The following is a 20187-nucleotide window of genomic DNA, read 5'->3' as shown; positions in this document are numbered from 1 at the left end:
GGACCTCATTTGGTTAATTTCTTTGCAATGAGATCTACTAAATTCTTCAGAATTTTTGTTCTACTATCAATCGATAAAAAAAGAAAAGATCATAAATAATCACATCCAGTCTATAAGGAAAAATTATCTTTGTGTGTTCAAATGACTACATATAATCTTGACAAAAAAAGATAGTGATTTGCATGCACTGTTGAAGCACTGACACCTGGTGCTTGAATCTTTTTTAAAGGTGTAGGTGATTTGCTCTACAGATGAGCAATCCTGAAAAAATATATTCTGCTAGTGAAAAATGAGATTAATCTAGAGTCATCAAAAAATTTCCACTGTAACTGTGACCGTATTCTAATATTTTAGTTAATGTTTACACATTGCTACACTGATGAAAATGAAAAAAAAAATAGGGAGGAAAGACAGAAACATAAAAAATAAAATCATATTTATTTAAACAAAAATATACACACAGTGTACAATGAATATGGTTTACACACAACAATAAAACAAAAATGATATTTCTACAAATGCCAACATAAAATGTTCTAATCTAGGTGTGGCTCATTTCCTATAATACAGATTATTGGTTCACCTAAAAGTATAGATATTTAGCACAAAAAGAAAACAAATGCCAACCTTCCTGATGAGTACCACAAGAATCTGAAAATTCAGTGTTGGGTTACATAAAATAATAAAATATTCACATAAAAAGTTACTTGTACAAGAGGCTATTATGTGTGCGTTGAAGTGAGTCTATATAGTATAGACATAGGCACTTTGCCTTTTTTAAGAGTGAGAGCTCTTTAACATGACATTTTACTTAATGACAATATAAAAACATAGTAAGAGTTATATAGAGAGCATAGCAATCTTGGGAAAATTTTACCACTAATGCCTGCTAGTGATCAATACCATGCTAAGTCATCATTAAAGATAGGCTGTTGGATCATGCCCTGTTATGAAGGGGGAAAAATTTTGATGATTTTAGGAATATTGTGAATGTTATTGTAAAATGAGTGTAAAAGAGCAACACCTTCATCCTGAACTGTATTTACTAAAAGATGTATTTTATAAGCATTTGCCCTACCTACGTATGGTTTATCAGGCAATGCCATTTGTATTCGGTCTTTTTTCTTTAATATTCACTCTCTCTGGTACTAGGTTTAATTTTGATCTTGTTTTTCTTTTTTCAATTCAAAATTCTTAGTATACATGCTTGAATAAGAATTCAAGCTCAGGAAACCTGATTGCACGTACCTTTTGGGGGTTAACATTACCCTACATTTTTTTTTCCCTCTACCTTTGTTACAAATTGCTAGTTATGGTTTGTTTCTTCTAAACAAGAAATGTTTTAGAGTCTGCTTTATTTACTTAGAAATAAAATTCAAAGAGTGATAAATGTGCACCATGTATCAGAAAGAAAAAAAATACAATTTTGTATTCCTTAACTCCATGCTTGGACTGCCATATTTTATCTAAAACATTGATTTTATTTTCTTATTTTTAAAGGCAGTTTTTGCTATGGGTAGCATCACTATGGATGCAAAGTTCTAACTTCAAACTGCCAAAGAAATAAAAGATGTCATATATTTGGAGTTTACAAAGCTAAGAAATTTAAATATGGGGGGAAAATACATAGCTTACACAGATTGCAGCTGGGTGAAATGAATGTGAATTTATGCGAAAATCATCAATCAACTACACAAATTCCTAGCAAATTATTCTTAGTGCATAATTTGTAAAGCTTCCAGCTATTAGAGATGCTTTGTGTTCAATATGTTTGCTTCCCTTGATAACTGCTCACAATTCTTCTCAGACCAGTTTCTTAAATCTGTGATAAAAGTTAATTTATTTCCTAAAATATTAGAAAACATGCCCTGTATATTGAACTAAAATGATATTCCATTCTGCTTGGAAATCAACACTTAAAACATCTGTGGTGCTTTAGCATTCTGCCAGAGTTTAATTTGTTTAATCTAACAGTTTGGGTTTCAATTGAGCTATATTTATTAGAATCTGGGCAAAGTAATATGTTACTGTTTTTTCCTACTTTTAGCAAATGCCAAAATTATAAGTTTAAAAATTGATACTGAAGCACATTTTCAATGATACTCTGATTAGGCTAACATTTTCCTGAAATGAGTCCTGAGTTACTGCTTACACTGAAGTTGCATTGCTAAGATTCCTCTTGCAGCACATTATTGAGAGATGGGTTTATAAATTCAACTCTATAATAATAATTTTAATTATAAATAAAATATAACTATTAAATATTAATTATAGCCTAATAGGAATCTTTAAAGAGGTTACACACCAAAACAAAATTGAAGCCATCTGAAATGACTAAGTTAATAATTTTAATAATTAATATTATTTTAATAATTTTATCCTGCTCCCCAAAATATGTTCCTCTCTGGGTAAAAAATGGTGGTGGCTTTCAGCTGAGTGCTGGTACACATTTGACAAGTGACATTTCAGGCACTAAGCATCTTAGTGTGTAGCATTTGCCAGTTCTTGTGGTGTAAATATTCCCACGGTGGCAGATTTTCAGATACCAATACCAATATGGTGCTCCTGAATTTGGAGTCAGGTGGAGATTCACAGTAGCATAATACTATATAGCACTTCAAAGATAAAGATACAATAGACCTAACTAAGCTCAAGCATATAGGTAAGTAGCAAAATTTAGTAAAATAATTAGCAAGTGGCAGGCTTCAATAATCACCTTCACTTTTTGGTAAAATGGATCCAATTGTATCTCATAATTTAATATTTAATTATGATTGTGTTTAGCAATCAGCTTACATAATTTCTGAAAATTTAATAATTGACTCTCATGAGCCAACAAAAGCCAGCTCCAGCAAAGCACAACAATGGGATCTTATCTCCTGGCATAATTTGACCCTTTAATAGGGAGAAATTTGATTTCCTTGGGACAAAACAAACAAACAAAAAAAAAAGCACATTTTCTTTTCCTTTTCTACCATGAGCCTTATTTTATGCAAAATATTGCATTAAAGAGAGAAAAAATGGGAGAAGTATCCCCCATCAAATGGTAATTTTAGGGATTCACATTTTTTCAGAAGAGGTGTTAGAGATGTGTTGTGGTTTAATAAATGATTGGAGGCTAATGACATGGAATACTGCCCTAACAGAGAGGTGGTCATTTTAGTATAATTCATCACCTGGATCAGGTGCTTGCTGTGATCCATTGGATTATGGGACTTACTAAGCTCCATGCAACAAATGGAGTGTATAGATAAAACTCAAGGAAATATTCATGAGAAAAAAATTAGCCATATGAGAAGTGACATGAATGGGTATACCAAAGTGAGAGTCTGCTTCAATCAAATATTTCAAAAATTTGTGTTTAATTGTTTTGGGGAACATTTCCAGATTCTGAATTTTTGTCACTGGGACAACAATAATTAAGATTGTGCCTTTTTTTTCTCTAGGGCTCTATAAATGGACAATCCAGTATTGACACCTATTTTTAATAACAGTTGAAGGGGAACACATTTTTTAGCAAAATAACTGTTGTTTGTAAATGTGATTTGGGGGCTCATTTTTGAGACAATATGATCCCCTCAAATAGACATGTTGTATAACTTTTAAATGAAAATATAGATAGAAAATCATGATGTTACTGTATGTGTTCAAGGGAGACTGAAAAACATGTTTTGTTTAACATTCAATTCAGAAAGCTTTCATAGTTAAGTAGTTTCCCAAGGATATTTGCACTACCTGGAAAGGAGCAGGAATGTTTCTGAAACAAGAATTTTTTTGGTGAAATCCACTTTTAGATGTACATATAAATATGTTTTTTTAAATCAGGATATGCTGATGATTATGCTAATGACAAATGAAAATTTATATGCATTAACATTACATCAAACTCTATCCTTTGCAATGTGTATGTTGGAATTTAATTTAAAAATCTATTAAATGACTTCTAAATATATAAAACTTTATGGCTGGCTTTCTAGTTAATAAATTTAAAAAAAAATTTGAGTCAAGAGGTTTTATTTTAAAAAATATAAATAATTATTGCCTATAAACATCAATGGGCTGATACATATGTAAGGTCTCTTAGGACTCTGACTACCATTTTGATGTACTAAATGAAGCTTCAGAGCTATCCAAGGAGAACTCTGTCATCTGAACATCTTTATCTTAAATCCAAAGGGATGGGGGGAAAAAAAGAACCATGAATCCTATCATTTTTAAATCCATTCAAACAATTCAAAGATCACATTTAATAATCACTGAAATAGAGAATGAGGTAGGACAGAGTCCCAGGATAATGTTATCCATAAATAGTATGCAGTAGGCAGAGTATCCAGAGTATGCAGCACATCTTCATTAAAATGCCTGTAAACCCTGTGGCAACTGCTTCAGTAACACCCTTTGGTCACCAGCTAAAATAATAAATTGACGATTTGAGTGTTAGAAGCCTCAAAAGTTATCTTATCCTTATAGCAATTTGAGAAATGCAATGTGGGACTGGAGATTTGTTTGAAATCTTAGTTTCAACTTGGCAAGGAGTTATCACATTACTCTGGCAAGGAGTTATCACATTAGCCATGGAAGGCTCCACATTATCACCAGCTGAATGTGGTCAGAGCTGAGAAGTGTCTATGTTATAAGACCCCAGAGATTCCAAAGAAGATCCCTGCTCTGGGTGGCATGCTCCACTGTCAAGAAAGGAAAAAAGTAATTCTTAAAATTTGGAGAAAATAAACTTCATTTGTTCAAGTTTTTGTACCATTGCAATGATAGATCCTAATTTCTATGTGAATTAACTAGCATAGCATTCTCTCTCAATTTTGTTGTATATTTAGCATAGAAATTTGGAGAAGGAACAAGCCATAGGCTAGGAAGTTAAGAATAATACTATTGGTAAGAAGAGACTATAATTATGATTCTGTAATTCTCTAGTTAATGGTTATTCTTAATTTACCAATTTTTCAAATATTGGTATTATAGAAGATAATTGATCTCTAAGGAAAGTTCTAATTTGGAATTCAGAAAACAAAAATTTCAAATTAAAAAATTTGAAATCAGATAAACAGAAAACTATTGTTAGTTTCTCATTAGTTATAGTTACACATGCCTTGAAGGTTTATCCGCCCACGTTAACCTATGCCAGAATGCACACTCCCACCAAGGTGGCTGCTAGAAAGCATCTCAAAGATATTTCTTGTGAAGTTCATGAACTTTACTACATAAAGTTCAACTGATGGGGATTTTCAGGTTGGGTATCAACAGGCTCTTTCAGTCCCTTGCAAGATTTTGCCTGTTGTTAAGTTTTCTGTATCCCCACTGCTATGGCTGGGTCACCCAACACAAGCAGGAGTTTTGAAAAGATGCCACATTTTGGAAAGGTGTGTGTTCTGCTGTGCTAACACTGCTCATCCACCTGGTTAGAACAGGAGTCACATCTTGACTGGATGACAAAGGTCTTTACAAACACATCTGCACACCATTTTAGTAGTCAGGGTCATGAGTTAACTTTATCTGATTTCAATTTGCTAGAAAGATCTTTAATAACTCCCTAAGGGGACTCTAAGGTTGTCTGCAATCAGGGCTATGAAGTGGCATACTTGAACTCTCTCCCCCTTTACCTTCTCCTCTCTTCATTCTGGGTAGAGAACATCACTCTGAATCATCTCTGGTTGTATCCAAGCAAGCGCTTTTTTCTAAGACACTCTGCATTTAAATAATCCATGAATGAAATTTACACTTTTTGAATTAATATCCACCACTTTGTGAGGGTCAGCAACTAGAAATGGCAGTGTTATCTAGGAATTTTAGAATGGATTTCTTTCAGAGTCATATGCTGATAGGTATTCAAGTAATTCCTAGATTTGGGCAAATATCCACGATCACTTCCCCCCACAAATTCATAACAATAATAATAATAATAATAAAAGATCAAGGTGGAGATCATCCAACTGAGCGTGTTTGTGTTGCTGTTTATTTACATGTTGGCACCCTTAGGTGTCAGCTTTTCCGTAAGTGCCCTCTGGAGGTCTGTAGTGCTTGGGGAAAGCCATCAGCTGCAGCATGTTGAAAGCATACTTCCTGCATTTGATGTTCTTCAGAACATTCTCTATGCGGCATCCTTCTCTGGTGAAAGGGGAAAAAGTACAACTTCATGAAACACAGAATAAATAAATATGCTTTATTTGTTCAATGCAGAGTTGCAGCAACAGTCCAAGTAAAAATAACAAAGATTCAACTCTACATTTTTTTTTTCTCACAAGTGATGATACATCTTACAAAATTAAATCCTAGGCCAGGCCCAATACCATTATTGCCTTCGGAAAGAGATGATTAAAGTCTCTTTGTTCTTAACAGACATTTAAGGTTTAATAAACTCTTTAAATATAATTCGCTCCACAATACAGCTTCACTTTCATTTCATAAATATATCTGTCTTTTTATAACTTTTCCACAAATTAATTTCTCAGTCTCTTCAAAACACATTAAAATCTATATGTAGCCCTAAGGATGCAGGTTCTAGGAATAAGGCATTTAATTTATTAAGTCTGGCCCTATAGATTTTTAAAGGAAAGTTTCATCTCTATTTTACTTCATTATTTTAACTGTGCAACGAAGAGAGAAAATGGCTTTCTGAACAGCCTGGTCCAAGTCTCAGCTTTGTAAGGGAAGAGTGGTTGTCCACGGACAGTACAAAAGTCACAGGTGCAGAAAAATGACGCATCAAGACACACGAGAGAGACCTTGTTGAAAATAATAGAAAAGTACTCCAGAAGCCAAAGCAACCCAAACAGTAGTAACAAACAGATTGATTTAATTACAAAACATAAATAGCCATTCTCTCCATTAAGTTACTTGACAGAAAAGGTTAAGTGCAGCAAAAAATAAATAAATAAAGAAGACAGGTTAAAAAAACCAAACAGAAGTTCTATCAGCTGATGGCAACTATGTTATTAGCACAGTGGAAATCAAGTCTGTAACCTCCCACATCCCTGGGATTTATTTCCGGGTTTCAGTGTGTTGTGCAAATTCAATCTTCAATTCATAAATAAACTGAATGGGAAGAGGAAGAGGAGGTTCAGAACTTCAAGCTTTCAGGATTCTGTTCTTTGTCTTATTCCAAAGACAGTAATTTAAAAATTCTTCTTGAGATAGTTAACAGTGGGAAAACACTTTTTTTTTAATGAACAAAAGAGCAAAATAATTCACTAATGCATAGTACTTTCTGGTTTTCTTTTTTTTAGATTTTAGGAAAAATGAACAGGAACACAATTCAAACATTTTTTTTTTAAATTCTATGAATCTGAAAATGTAGAAATATTACAGCATTGTCCCCATAATTTAAAGTCCATTGTCATTTGTAGAAAAACAAAAATGGAATACAACATAGAACTTATTGGTATTTGGCTAAGAGTAATGCAAGACTTAAAATGAGCCACACAACTAGCAGGTGTGAGCTGACTAGCAGCAAGGCGACAGGGTAGAAGTGTCGAGAAGTTGGCTTGTTGTCACTTAGACAGCCTGTTTCAGGATCATCGGAGTCATTCAGTGCTCCCTGGGTTTGTCTGCTGTTAAACAGGGAGGAGTTAGGGAAGAAAAGAAAACAGTATAGAATCTGCACAGTAAAGAAATTCAACCTTAAGTACTTTACAACACAATACACCATCCTGTGTTCTATTACAGCTGTCTCAGATGAGTTTTTATGCTAAATAGCTCCAATGCATCTGTATGTTCTCTCACCGGACTGCATTGGCAGAGATATTCAAAAAAGGAGAAATACTCTTACTTTTTGCAAAAGGAAGAATTACGGTGAAGACATTCACGGAGGTGGTGTCAGTATGTGCAAGGTAGAGTCCAGTACACATAATAGCACCAGCAGACAAGATTGCATGAATAAAACTAAAATATGGATGTGCTCATAAAAAAATCTGATAAATAGATCTTTGGGAAATGAAATAAGGATGAAATGAAGCACACGATGTAGTGAAACAAATGGATGTGTCTGGCACATTTAAACACGCCCTCTCCTGATAGTATACCTATGTAACATAAAATTGTAAAAATGATTTATTGAAATGGTTTGGTCTTTAAAATGAATGAAACATCTGACATGTCATCCTTGCCAGCCATGATATTAGTTTAGCAAAGCCCAACTCAGCACCCTTCTGTTGGTTCAGCCTGTAAATTATATTGTCTCCTGCTAATCTCTCTTAGAGACAAACCTAGCTCCTATGGACTCCTGATGTAAAAAGAGATCCATATTTGCAGAGGCACACTTCAGAAAATAAAATATTCAGATTCGAAGAATGTGTATTTCCTGCATAATTTTTTTTAAATGGGCTTTTCCAATTCTGCCCAGAAGCAGCTCCAGTTGTGACAAGTCTGAAATAAACACATTGAAAATAAAACTGATTTCTCTGGTATATTTCATCAATATTCAGAGTATTCTGAATTTCAATTACATTCAGTGATCAAGTGGTAGTTTAATCTCCATTGGCTCCTCCACATTTTGAGGCAGAACATTGGTTGAATCTTATAATGGTGCCAAGCAAAGAAATCTTCTACACAAGCTCTTAGCAACGGCCACTTTTCAACCTTATGCAGCCCTTAAAATGTTCCTACACAATAATCTTTGACCAGGTACTGACAATGTCAGGGACTACCTTTGGACAAACAGCCAATGTTATTACTTCAAACAGCAATTTGAATAAGTTTAAAACACTAAATCAACCATGCTGTGCTGAGATCTGGTGTTTCCTTGTTTGAGATTTAAGGACTATGTAACCATCGATAAACTAGATTATCTGGAAAATAAATGGTTCACTGAGCAAATAGGGGTTTATTCATGTTGGAAATTGAGCCGTGTTCAGTTTTCTCCTGTATATTTGTTGGAAATTATGCAATAGATTTTAAAAGTATAAAATACCTTGTGATATGTTTCTTGGGTAATATTGTTTTACTGGTTTGAAATCCTTACATAACTGACTAATCCCAGATAAATCGTTTATTTATTAAACCATACTTCTCAGCTGTCTACGAGGAGCCAGGCACTGCTGTGGAGTTGGGTAATACATCGGTGGACAGATAAGATAGAAACTTCTGCCTGCAAGAAGTTTGCCTCTTGAGTTGGAGAAGAGGGAACCAGCAGAAAAACAATAACATCTTGGCAAAAGCACGAGGGAGAAAAGTAAAGCTAGGAAGGAGAAGTGTGTGTGTGTGTGTGTGTGTGTGTGAGAGAGAGAGAGAGAGAGAGAGAGAATTTTAAGCAGAGTGATTAGAGAACCTCTCACAATAAAATGACACTTAGAGGAAAGGGAAGGAGACATGCAGATATTGACATTCATTTTTATGTGACATAGTGTATTACCTAGTAGCTTCCTGACATAAGGGGACTGGCACCTTTAGGATGGAGGACAAAGGAACATGAGGAGATCCCTGGAGGTCCTGTCTAGCCTGGCTGGATCTCAAACGAGATAGGGAGGAAAGTGGTCCCAACAACTGGTGGACAGACAAACTGGAGGAGAGCCTCCACAGTTATGGACTTCACTATCTCCACAGAATCTAACACAAAAAAGGACATTAAGGCTACTGAGGGCAGTGGTTTCAATTTCCTCTGTATTAATCCATCAACATGATCTACAAAGGGGGACACATGCATCACAGGGGTGGTTCTACACAACACACCGGGAACAGAGGCCAAAAGTGTGAGAACTTTCACATCACCAATATGCACCTCATTCTTTAAAACTTTCTATTTTTCATATATTCCATAATTCATATGAATTGGTAGCATGGCACATGTTGAAGCAGCTATGATACAGTAGAATACAGCATGACTTTGGAGTTAAACCACCTGCTCAGTTCCATTGTCACATGCTAGTTGAGTCACCTTGGGCCAGTCCTTCAATTTTTCATACTTCAATTTCCTTTTCTGGAAAGTGGTAGTAACAATATCTACCTCCCAGAACTGCTGTGAAGTAACACCATATGAGTCAACACTTTAAAGTTCTTAGAGTAGATAATGCATGTAACAAGCATTCAATAATAACAGTTCCTATTCTTATGTTATTTGTAGGTCAATAAATATACACATAGTAGTATAGCTAGAACCCTTTTAACTAGGAGGTATATGTAACCAAACAGGTCTGCAAGCCACTGATCTAGCCCTTGGGTGTGCTGAGGGATGGTGGTGGAGAAGCACGGGGTCAATGACAGCTATTTGATTTTCTTGATCTTATTTATCAATACAATGCCTTTGATTTATGTGTATACCACCCCAGTGGCCATGTCTGAACAAACATTAGTCCCAATTATTTAAAACAAATCATATAGCAGTTCATATCAATTTCAAACATCAAACCCACCATGCTGTGTTCTGGTTGAAAAGAATATTTGAGAATGACTGGTTTATCTCATGCTTGAACAATTCTGAGAATGAAGGAAAAGTACTTAAAAGTTTGTTTCACCCACATGCAGCTGTGGATGGGGTTCAGCCCCAGAATGAATGTGCAGGCCTGTGTGTGGGGAGGGTAGAGAAGAACTAGGATCAAAGGCCAGGGAAGGCCGAAGTGACCAACGATGTCTCAAGTTTACCTGGAATCTTCACATGTACAAGGTAAAAAGAGAAACTCTGTTTTTAAATTCCAGCTATGGCAACTACCAGCTGCATGAACTTTAGCACAGAATCTTTTTCCATTGCAATTTCTTCATACACACAGGAACTATAGAGTTCTTGAAAGAATTAAATGAGATGACACATGAAAAAACACTTAGCACAGTACCAGGCGTAAAATACAGCCTGAATAAATGTTATCTATTAATATTAAGTGTAAAAATTTTCATCATTATCATCCTTGTTACCATTTCATCTTGATCTGTCCAGTTTTAAAGTAAAATTATCTACAGCAAAACTTAAAAATTTTACACTTTGGTTCTCTTCAATGATCCCTATAGTATCCATCCATCCATCCATCCATCCATCCATCCATCCATCATAGTATACATATTGCATGCTGATGGTAAACTTAGATTAGAATAATAGCCACAGTTTGTCAACCTATAGTCAAAAATACTCTTTCCCAGTGAGATAGGCCCTGGCTGAGGACTAGAGAGCTCAGACCAAAAATAAGGCTGGAAAGTAAGTTGAAAATGTCTGATAGAGAGCACTAATTTATGCCAGATGGCTTTATTTTCTTTCTTTCTTTTTTCTTTTCTTCTTCTGTTTTTTTTTTTTTTTACAATTGCCAAAGCACACTTAAAAATTTCCAGTCTGATGTAGTACATGCCAAGTGAATATTATTAAGTAAAAGACTTTTGTTTTTGTGTTTGGAGGGACAGTTTTATAATTGAATTAATTTGTTGTTTATTAACTTCCATCTCTAGAGATTAGAGTAACACATTAAAAATGCCTCACATATAATCCTCCTATTATTCAGCTGGAATCCAAAGCAACATGGCCTATGAGGCTTCCACAGGATTTAAAGCTTGAGGCCCAAAACCCTGTTCCTCCCCACTTCTTGCTAAGAATAGCACAAATGGTGACTTCTTCATGGCCAGTGATTTTTTTAAGCACTCTTTAAGTGTGAAATACAAAGGAAGCATTAAATAATATTAGTAATTTCCTCACCAGAAGATTATGACAAATAATGTGTTGGTGTCTGCCTTGCAAGGTTCCCTCACAATCCAATGGCACTAGACTGGATGATCACCATGGAAGCAAACAATGATGCTGTCTCTGGAGGAAATGTGACAAGATCAGACTTTAAGGTCAGTTACTGAATCTTCAAGATAGAAAATTATCTTCAAAGACCTGTCAAAGAAGTCACTTAAAATAGAAATAAGTAAAAAGAAATGTCTCACTTTTAAATATATTGCTGCCTACACAAGAGACATATCCTAAAATAAAATCCAGTAAGAGTGGCTTATTGGTATTTGCACCTCTCTTTTTCCTGTCACTGACTATTTTGTATCTTAGAGGTCATGAGTCACCCATTGAGATACCCTCTCATACCATTCAGATCTCCAAATACAAAATTAGAATCCTCCCAGCTTCCCTTATAGGACAATTATACATAAATAGGTTTTTATTTGATATTTTATTCTGTTAGCCACTATAGTTCTTCAAGCTTCCCAAAGGAATATTACCAATTAAAACTGAGTTGAAAAAAAATATTTCCTTCTGACCAGAAAGCTGATTTCTTTCCGTGCTAAAATAAGAACTATCTCATATTTAATTACATGCTTCAAGTCTGGGTCTATGGGTATATCATCTTGAAATTATGAACCAAGATTTTAAAGCCAATACCTTAGAGTGCTGTATTTGACACAACATTCATCTTAGGAGTCAATATTTCAGAACACCATGTCTTGGGTCCTGGACTGCTAAACTCTATCATAATCAAACTGCCAGATCTGTGTAAAAAAATGTATATAATGTATATAATGCAGGTCTTTTGTCAATGAGAGATTTGAGGGTGGTTGGGGAAATCACAGGATCAGAGATTCTCATATGAATGAGAAAAGTGGCTTTAAAAAAATCTTCAAGTTAGATGTATACATTTAATAGCTGAGGAGATAAAAAGTCTTCCTGTTGCTTCTTTAGCAATCAACAGCAAGTAAAACACATGAGAATGTCATTTCCCTGGCTAATAGTTTCATATATCACAGTTTAAGACAAAGGAAGAAAGCAGTGTTTTTCTAGTTTAGATCAAGGTCCAAGAGATCAGATATGAATTAGGTGACTCAAAATACACTTTGATAACAAATAATCATCCAAAACCTTCAAAATATTCAATTTGGAATTAAAATAATAAAAAATTTAAAAATTAAAACTGTGTAATTATTTAAATGAAAGGGAAATTTTATGAAAGAATCTCATCAATGAGGTCATTTCCAATAGCTTAGATGTAAGAATAGTCTTTATGGCCAGAGGATAAAAAAAAAGTCCTCCTTTTTTCTAACTGAATATCAGAATCTAACTCAAAATGTAGTATGCCAACCACAAGAAATGCTCTAAAGGATAAAATTATGCATAAAACATAAGACAGTGTTACTACTTTGAAAGTCCAGGTCATACACAATTTTGATAAGTGAGGACAAGTTTGCTACAAAAGCCATCTTGTATTTTACTCTTGGGGAACTGTGTGCATCTCTGGACATGACATTCTAAGGTAAGCATGCTGTAAGCTAGAGAATACCAGAGTATGGTACCAAGAAATGAGAGCCGGGTCTGGGAACCTGGCGTGTCAGAAAAGACTGATTAAACTACTTGGAGAGAAGTGTATGGTTAATTGATTGTTGATTTCCTATAGTCCCATGCTGTATGCTCTAACATCTTGGCGTTTCCATGGGTTCCAAAGGGTTTCAAGATATGATCAGGTAGCAAGTAGAGGCTTTTGTTCCTGTCTGTCCAATGGAAAAAAAAAATTCCTTTCACATTATGATTGTAAGCACAGGTTTCCTGCTATTTCACAGAAGCAGGAAGATACAGTTTCTTACCAGTTTTAAGATTAGATTCAATGACCTCTCTGACTACTTTCATCTCTATTTTCTTGTGCTTCTTTGATCCTATTAATGCCTAACTGCTGTAAGCCAGAGATGCATATTTTCTCCACTAAGAATTATTGCCTTCAGAAATTGTTGGGGTTGAGAAGAAACTGAAAAAATGAAAGTGTTCTGATATTCCAATCTGGTCTCTAAAGCAATCCGCTTCTTTCTCATCTACTCTGATGAATTAAAACAAAATGAAGGAAAACTGGGTATTTAATGATGCTCACTGAATTTCTTCCTGGTATTACTTTTTGTGCTCTTTGTCCCATTTTGATGTTCTGGCTTTACAAAGTCCCTGGAAAGTCAGAGTATCTCCTCATCAGAGGAAGACAGGCTCCACGTGGTGACGTTTTCAGAAGGTGTCTAAACCTTGCTTTGAAAAGAAAGAATGTATGTACACTCAGTGTTATACTCACGAGCAGACAAGAAAGTGGCCTGGTGTGAAACCTAAAAATGTTTTATTATTTTTAAAAAAAAGAAGAAGAAAGGCATAATGAGTTGAAAGCATAATTGCTTCTATCAGATCATTTTCAGAGAATAAATTTCAGTTTTGATCTTGGAGTTTTAGAATGGAGAATATTTGGATCAGATCCAGAAAGAAATATCATAAATGATTAAAAGACCAAAGGAAAAACTTTATGAGGAGTATTTAAAGTTGATTTGTTAGGATAAAAGAAGGCTAATAAGACATATGAAAATATATGTAACACATACGGTAAAATAAATTGGATATCTCCATTTGTGGTATGTTGTCTGCTGTTTCTTCTTCCTGGTAGTTTTTGAGGCTGTAGGTTAAAGCAGGTGCCCCAGGGACTTTAGCAGGGTTGAAAGCAAGAGCTGCCTGTGCTAAACAGATTTACCCTCCTTTCATGACAGAGAATTTGAAATGTCCACTGGGAAGTGGTAATACAGTGTTGAGAGGAAAAGAGGGAGATGGAGAAGGTAGGGAAGGGAGAAGGGAAGGAGGAGGGAGGAAAGCAGAGGGGGAGAGACAAAGCCCATAGAGACAGACACATTGACTGGGGAGGGGGCAGAGAAACAAAGGCTAGTGCCACAGGGTGAAGCCTGGGCACTATCTTGTGTGTCAGGGCGGAAGGGCTGCAGGATACAGGGAAGGACGCTGGCCCGAGGACATTGCCAGCTTTGCCAAAGATTCCTCTCTTGGGTGAGACTGGGATGCAGGGGGAAGGGAGGGGCCTGATGGTACCACAGGAGTGGGGAATGGACACAACAGGGGCTGGCAACTGATGCCGGCAAGTTCAAGCCTCAGCGCCCAGTAAGACCTGTGGCAGGGGCAGGCCATGAAATAATAAAGTCTGACTTTCATTCAGCTTAGCCTGCTCGGAGCTGGAACTTGGAATGAAGTTTATGTAAAGAAACAAACAAAAACCATACCACGTTTTACTTACCATTGTGAACAGATAAGTAAGAAATTTCTGCAAAGAAATAGGTACACAGATCTAGATATATGCTTATAACTCATTTTCTGGATCCTATGTGTTATAGTTATGCTTTTCTTTATAAAGAAAGGTATCTTGTTTCTGACAACTCAACAGCCAGATCAAAGAAAGGAAACGAGTCCATAAAACATTCTTTAAGTGTGTTTGTGGCTCAAGTGTTCAAAAATGTGAACAGCCATTGTCTTCCTGCTTGAATTTACAACTTCCTGGTATTGGAATAACTTTGGTACCTCTGTTAAGAGAAATTAACATGCAGAAATCGAAGGGTTTTACTTCCATCCCTGATAAGCCTAGACAGAGAACAGTGAGGTCCATCTATCCCTACCTCCCTTCCCTGGTAAAGGAAATCTAGCAGAGCATGAAGCAGCCTGACTCCCGGGCTGCTAGGAAGCTTCTAAATAAAAACAGAAGTCCCCACACACCATTGGATTATAGCCCAATTTATTCAGAAAATACCCTGAGAAACGTAGCAGATATCAACAATGACAAATCAATATTTAGGCCTGAATAACACAGATGAAAATCAGCTCGACTCCCTATTATCTAACATGGAAGTCTCAACACTTTCCCCTCAAAATGAGAATGTTAACACTTATCCCATAGGATTAGTGCGAGAATTATGTAAAGGCACACAGCATATTCTCAAAGGTAAAAGTGAATAGATGCATTTTTAAAATAACACCCTCTGTTTCCATCCCCTTGCTACATCTCGATTCTTGTGCAGGTGGTATGTCCCTTGTCCAGATATGCAGCTGTTCCACTCTATATTCTGAGTGTGAACCAACTTAACATTGGACACCACTGTCACCAGGCATTGTATAGTTTTAAACATTCACCTTGACCCATTCTTAGCATTGGATTCATCAAAAGAATCAAGTAAGGGTCTGTACCCCAAGAATTAAGAAAATATCCATTATCTCCCCTAGAAGGATAATGTTGCTTTCCTACTATTTTCCATCTCCCAACCTCTCCCTTTACTCCCATGAATCATTGCAAACATCATGATATTACTACTTTTGTTATCAACTCCTAGAAGTAAAGGCTGACAAAAATCTAAGAAAAAAAGAATAACATAAATCAAGGAATCATATATTTTAGCTTTTTGATACAACAAGCACATGGCTAACTACAACACCAACAGTAACTCGCTATGAAGAAGGCAGAATACAAAATACACCAGGGAGGAATAACTCTCAGGTATAGCTCAAAGTGCTTTAAATATATCACCATTAATCTCTGGATAGGGATTCAAAGATCAGGGAAGGCATCTTAGAAAAATAGATTTTTGTATTGGATAGTGAGGGCTGAATAGAGTTTCAATGCCTAGAAATTGCCTGGGATTGGAGGAATGTAAATAACAAGGAAAAGACATGGAAACAAGAAAACTATACAGATGTATTTAAGAATGAGTCATAGCCTGCCTTGGTTATAATGATGGGGCAACAGAGAAACCAATGAAGATAGGAAAATTAATTAAATGGGAGAGCATTTTCTTTTTTGTTATTTATTTACTTTACATATTTTCTATAAAAAACCCCACATATTTTAAAGTAAGGAATTCAGTGATGACGTTTTACAATGAGATGGGCTACACTGCAAATGTTTGTGTTGACAACAGCAACACGAAACATGGACCTTACTTTCTAGGAGGAGGTGGGTGGACCCTGAGGACCTGGGAGCAGTGGAGGGCTGTGATGAGCTCTGTGCTCGAGGACAGCAACCAGCAGCAATAAGAAGGATGGCTTCAGCCAGGGCTGTGACAGGGATGAAATAAGATGGAGACCTGGAGACCAATTAGGAGACTCTTGCAATAGCCAAGGCAAGAAATGACGAGTGCTTGAACTGGGAGTGAAAGAGAAAGGTGAGGGAGACACAGCTTTTGTAACAGAAGCAATTGGAAAAATAGTATGTAGAGTTTGGATCAGGGGAAATGAGGACCAGAAAAAACTTTAAAAATGATTTTTGAAATTCAGGGGAAAATGTACTTCATTTACACATCCTATGTTTGATGCATAATTCTAGTTGGCTATGTAGGTTTGGACAGGATCTGTAACATCGCTTTATATCCTAAATTGTTACCAGTTCATGTAAAAAGTGAGCTAATTAGAGGAAGTCACCCATGCACAGAGTATCACATGACTGGAGACAGGGCTGAAGGCAAACACTTCAGCGAATTCCTGCTTCTGGAAAGTTGGGAAGCAAGCAGGACAATATACAGGGACCTAGAAAACAGTCCCAGATTCAAAGAAAGAGGGGATGACTTGTGTGGTGAATTCCGCAGCTGGAGCAAAGAAGTTTCAATGCAAGTAAAGGTCACAGAACTTGGTGATTATGTCTTGTAGCCTTTGACTTTCAGTAGAATTTTAGGCACAGGAATTAGAAGCAGCTGGTGCGTGAGTGATGAAGTGTAGGAGAGAACATTCTGGTCTTTTCAGGGCCTTGGCAGAGAAAGAAGGAAAAGGAGAGCTCAAGACTGTGAAAGGGTCAAGAGGACGGATGGATGAAACTGTTTCAGGATGCGTGAGGTGAGTGTGCTGGGAGTCCCAAAGGAAAGGTAAAGAAGGAAGAGTAGAGAAGGGTGTGGAAGAGCTGCCACCACTTCTTTTTTCAGAGAAAGTAAGATATTTATGGATTGAGAATTAGCCATAAATTTTACTTTTAATCAAGAGGTCCTTATAGTCTCCTTGCTTCAGTGGAACATGAAGCTGAAGACAAAGGTCAGACGGAACAGGGAAATGTAGAAAAGTAACTAACTGGAAAATTCACCTTTCTCCATTTTTGGGGGCATAATCAGACATATTTGTAACATATTTGTTTAGTAAGAAAATAGAGGCATCCTGTACATTTTTTTAATGGGCTGCATAGTATTCTTTAGAATACTATGAAATTAAATTTTTAATTTTAAAAATACTAAAAAATTAAATTTTTTAATTTAAAAAAATTTTTAATCTATATTGGATAGATGAACTTAATACCTTTATTTTATTTATTTATATGCGGCTGAGGATTAAACCCAGTGCCCCACACATTTGAGGCAAGTGCTCTACCACTTAGCTACAACCCCAGCCCCATAATAATTTTAAAAAATTCTTTATTAATAATCATTTATGATTTCTTCAATTTGTTGCTATTATTATATATTCCTAGAAGTAAAATTCTTAGACACGCACATTATATGCCTTTACTGGTTATCTTTGCAACTTCAAAATATGAATGCAAGCTTAACATCTGAAATTAATACACTTACCATGTTCCTAAACAACCTATGAACACTTTAACTCTGATTTCATCTTGCTTACTTCTATGCCATTCTTGAATTTTACTTCTTTTTCACTTAACTTTGAAAGAAAAATATTATTACTATTGTCTTCCATATTAGAAGTTTATAAGATTGATTTTCTGAGGACTTAACCATTAATGTCAAAACAAGTGAGAGCATCCAAATTGCCCATGGTATCTCTGAAAGAATCTTCACATATAATTTTGAAGCACAATGTTATGTAGGTCCCAAGAGTTTACAGGTATGTACACACGTGACTTTCAATTCAGGGCTTATACCTCCTGAACTGATTCTTTTTTTCATATGTCTACTTGGCTTAGAGCCTTTCAATGAACATATAAACATATCAACACAAATAACCAGGAAAAGAACAGAGCGTATTGTTCTGCTTCTAATTTCTAATAACCACTAATGACTTTTAATTATTTGCAACATGCTATTTCCAATCTGATTTTGGGGTAGACTTAAATCTGGATTCCTAGAACTTAATTATCTATTCCAAGTTGATAAATGGCCTTCAAAGATGTCCTTCTATTTTTTTTTATAGACAGGACAGATACTTCCTCTTATTTCTCTGTTTAATGTTAAGAATTTATTTTCTTTTTTAAATGGGTTAGTACTGTCCTACTATAAGTTACAATCACTTTAACCTGGGTCGTAATGAATCTTTCTCTCTTTTTAACTTGTGCCCTTCAGCCCATATAAGGATACAGAATACAACTCCATGAAAATGATATTTCCCAAGATATCTGTGATGAAATAAGTTAGGGCAATCCTAAGTTAAAAGAACTCAAATAGTATTTATAATATACTTATTTATTCAAAAACTAGTGAGTGCATACATTATAATAAGCTTTAAGTACTATAAATATAAATTGAAAGAAGATAAATTTCCTACCCTTATGCAATTGATACTCAGATAAGGAACCAGGTAAAAAGCACATAAAAACAAGTTTTATTTTAGGAAATAATAAAGCCCTAAGGAAAAACATGTCAGGATGTGAGTCTGGAGTAGGGAGGGGTGCAGGCTGATCCAGAAAGCCTGGGCAGGGAGAGTGTTTTGGAAAAGCTGACTACTTTAACCTACAACTTGTTTTTGTAATAAAAAAACAATCTATGAATCAATATTCTACAAATTGAACCTAGAGAAGGGCTGATCTTCTAAGCTTTCCCCCCCCGATCCAAATCTAGGTTCTAGCAAGAATTGTTTTAATAGTGTGATAGATGGAAATTTAACTTTTTTTTTTTTTAATAAGCTAAGCAACAATTTTGACAAGGTAACTAGGAATGACAGTTTAATTTTCCAAACAATATTTGTTGAGCACAAAAGAGGCTCTTGAGTTTCATTAAAATTAAAATCAACCACCATCAATGATAAAAGATGAAGGCACCAAGACCAGGTGCTGGCCCAGGGGCAGCGGGATGGCATTGGCCATGGTGACTCATGGGCATCTTCCAGGGCTCTTGTGGAACCAAGTTGGTGCCTGAAAGATGTATGAAGGTGGCAGAGTGGAGAGAGGAGGGGCATGAACTCAGGAGAAGGAGAAGGACATCGCAGCATGGGTGAGGGCACTGGGAAGGGGACGTTAAGGTCATATGCTGGGAACTGGGGACAGTCCAAACTGACTACAGTCTCAGAGTGGTAAGAAAGGAGGGAAAGAAGATTGAAAAAGTGGATTCATCTTGAAATGACAGAGGCACCAAAATTTAAGCAGCTTTAACATTCTTTTTATGTAGTGGCAAGGAACATGATCATCATTGAACTTTAGGAACAAACTCTTCAGTGGATGTACAAAGTAGATAGTAAAGGCCTAGACAAAGGAGAACAATTAAGAAATGCCAGGGACTAGGGTTATAGCTCAGTGGTAGAGGGCCTGCCTCGCACATGTGAGGCCCTGGGTTCAA

At 35.9% G+C, this 20187-nt stretch overlaps 1 protein-coding gene across 6 annotated transcripts in view; it reads right to left on the bottom strand.

Moving 5' to 3' along the window:
- Positions 1 to 419: 419 nt before the first annotated feature.
- The window catches only part of Inpp4b (inositol polyphosphate-4-phosphatase type II B), a 799925-nt gene continuing 780157 nt past the window's right edge, over positions 420 to 20187 (bottom strand). For 4 of the 6 annotated variants that reach the window (XM_046459553.2, XM_058584051.1, XM_058584050.1 and 1 more), the window contains one exon: positions 6162 to 7562. In XM_046459553.2, coding sequence (XP_046315509.1) covers positions 7388 to 7562 — 175 coding nt within the window. In that variant the 3' untranslated portion in view covers positions 6162 to 7387. Of the gene's footprint in view, positions 6121 to 6161; positions 7563 to 20187 lie in introns of those variants that run through there. The other 2 variants (XM_046459554.2, XM_046459556.2) reach the window with 2 other exon arrangements.

The sequence above is a fragment of the Marmota monax genome, unplaced genomic scaffold (assembly GCF_021218885.2).
Source record: "Marmota monax isolate L192 unplaced genomic scaffold, Marmota_monax_Labrador192_F-V1.1 WCK01_AAM20220418_F8-fsc00039, whole genome shotgun sequence".
NCBI lineage: Eukaryota > Metazoa > Chordata > Mammalia > Rodentia > Sciuridae > Marmota > Marmota monax.
The sequence above is the reverse complement of the archived record's forward strand: the minus strand, read 5'-3'. Positions and strand labels throughout refer to the sequence as shown.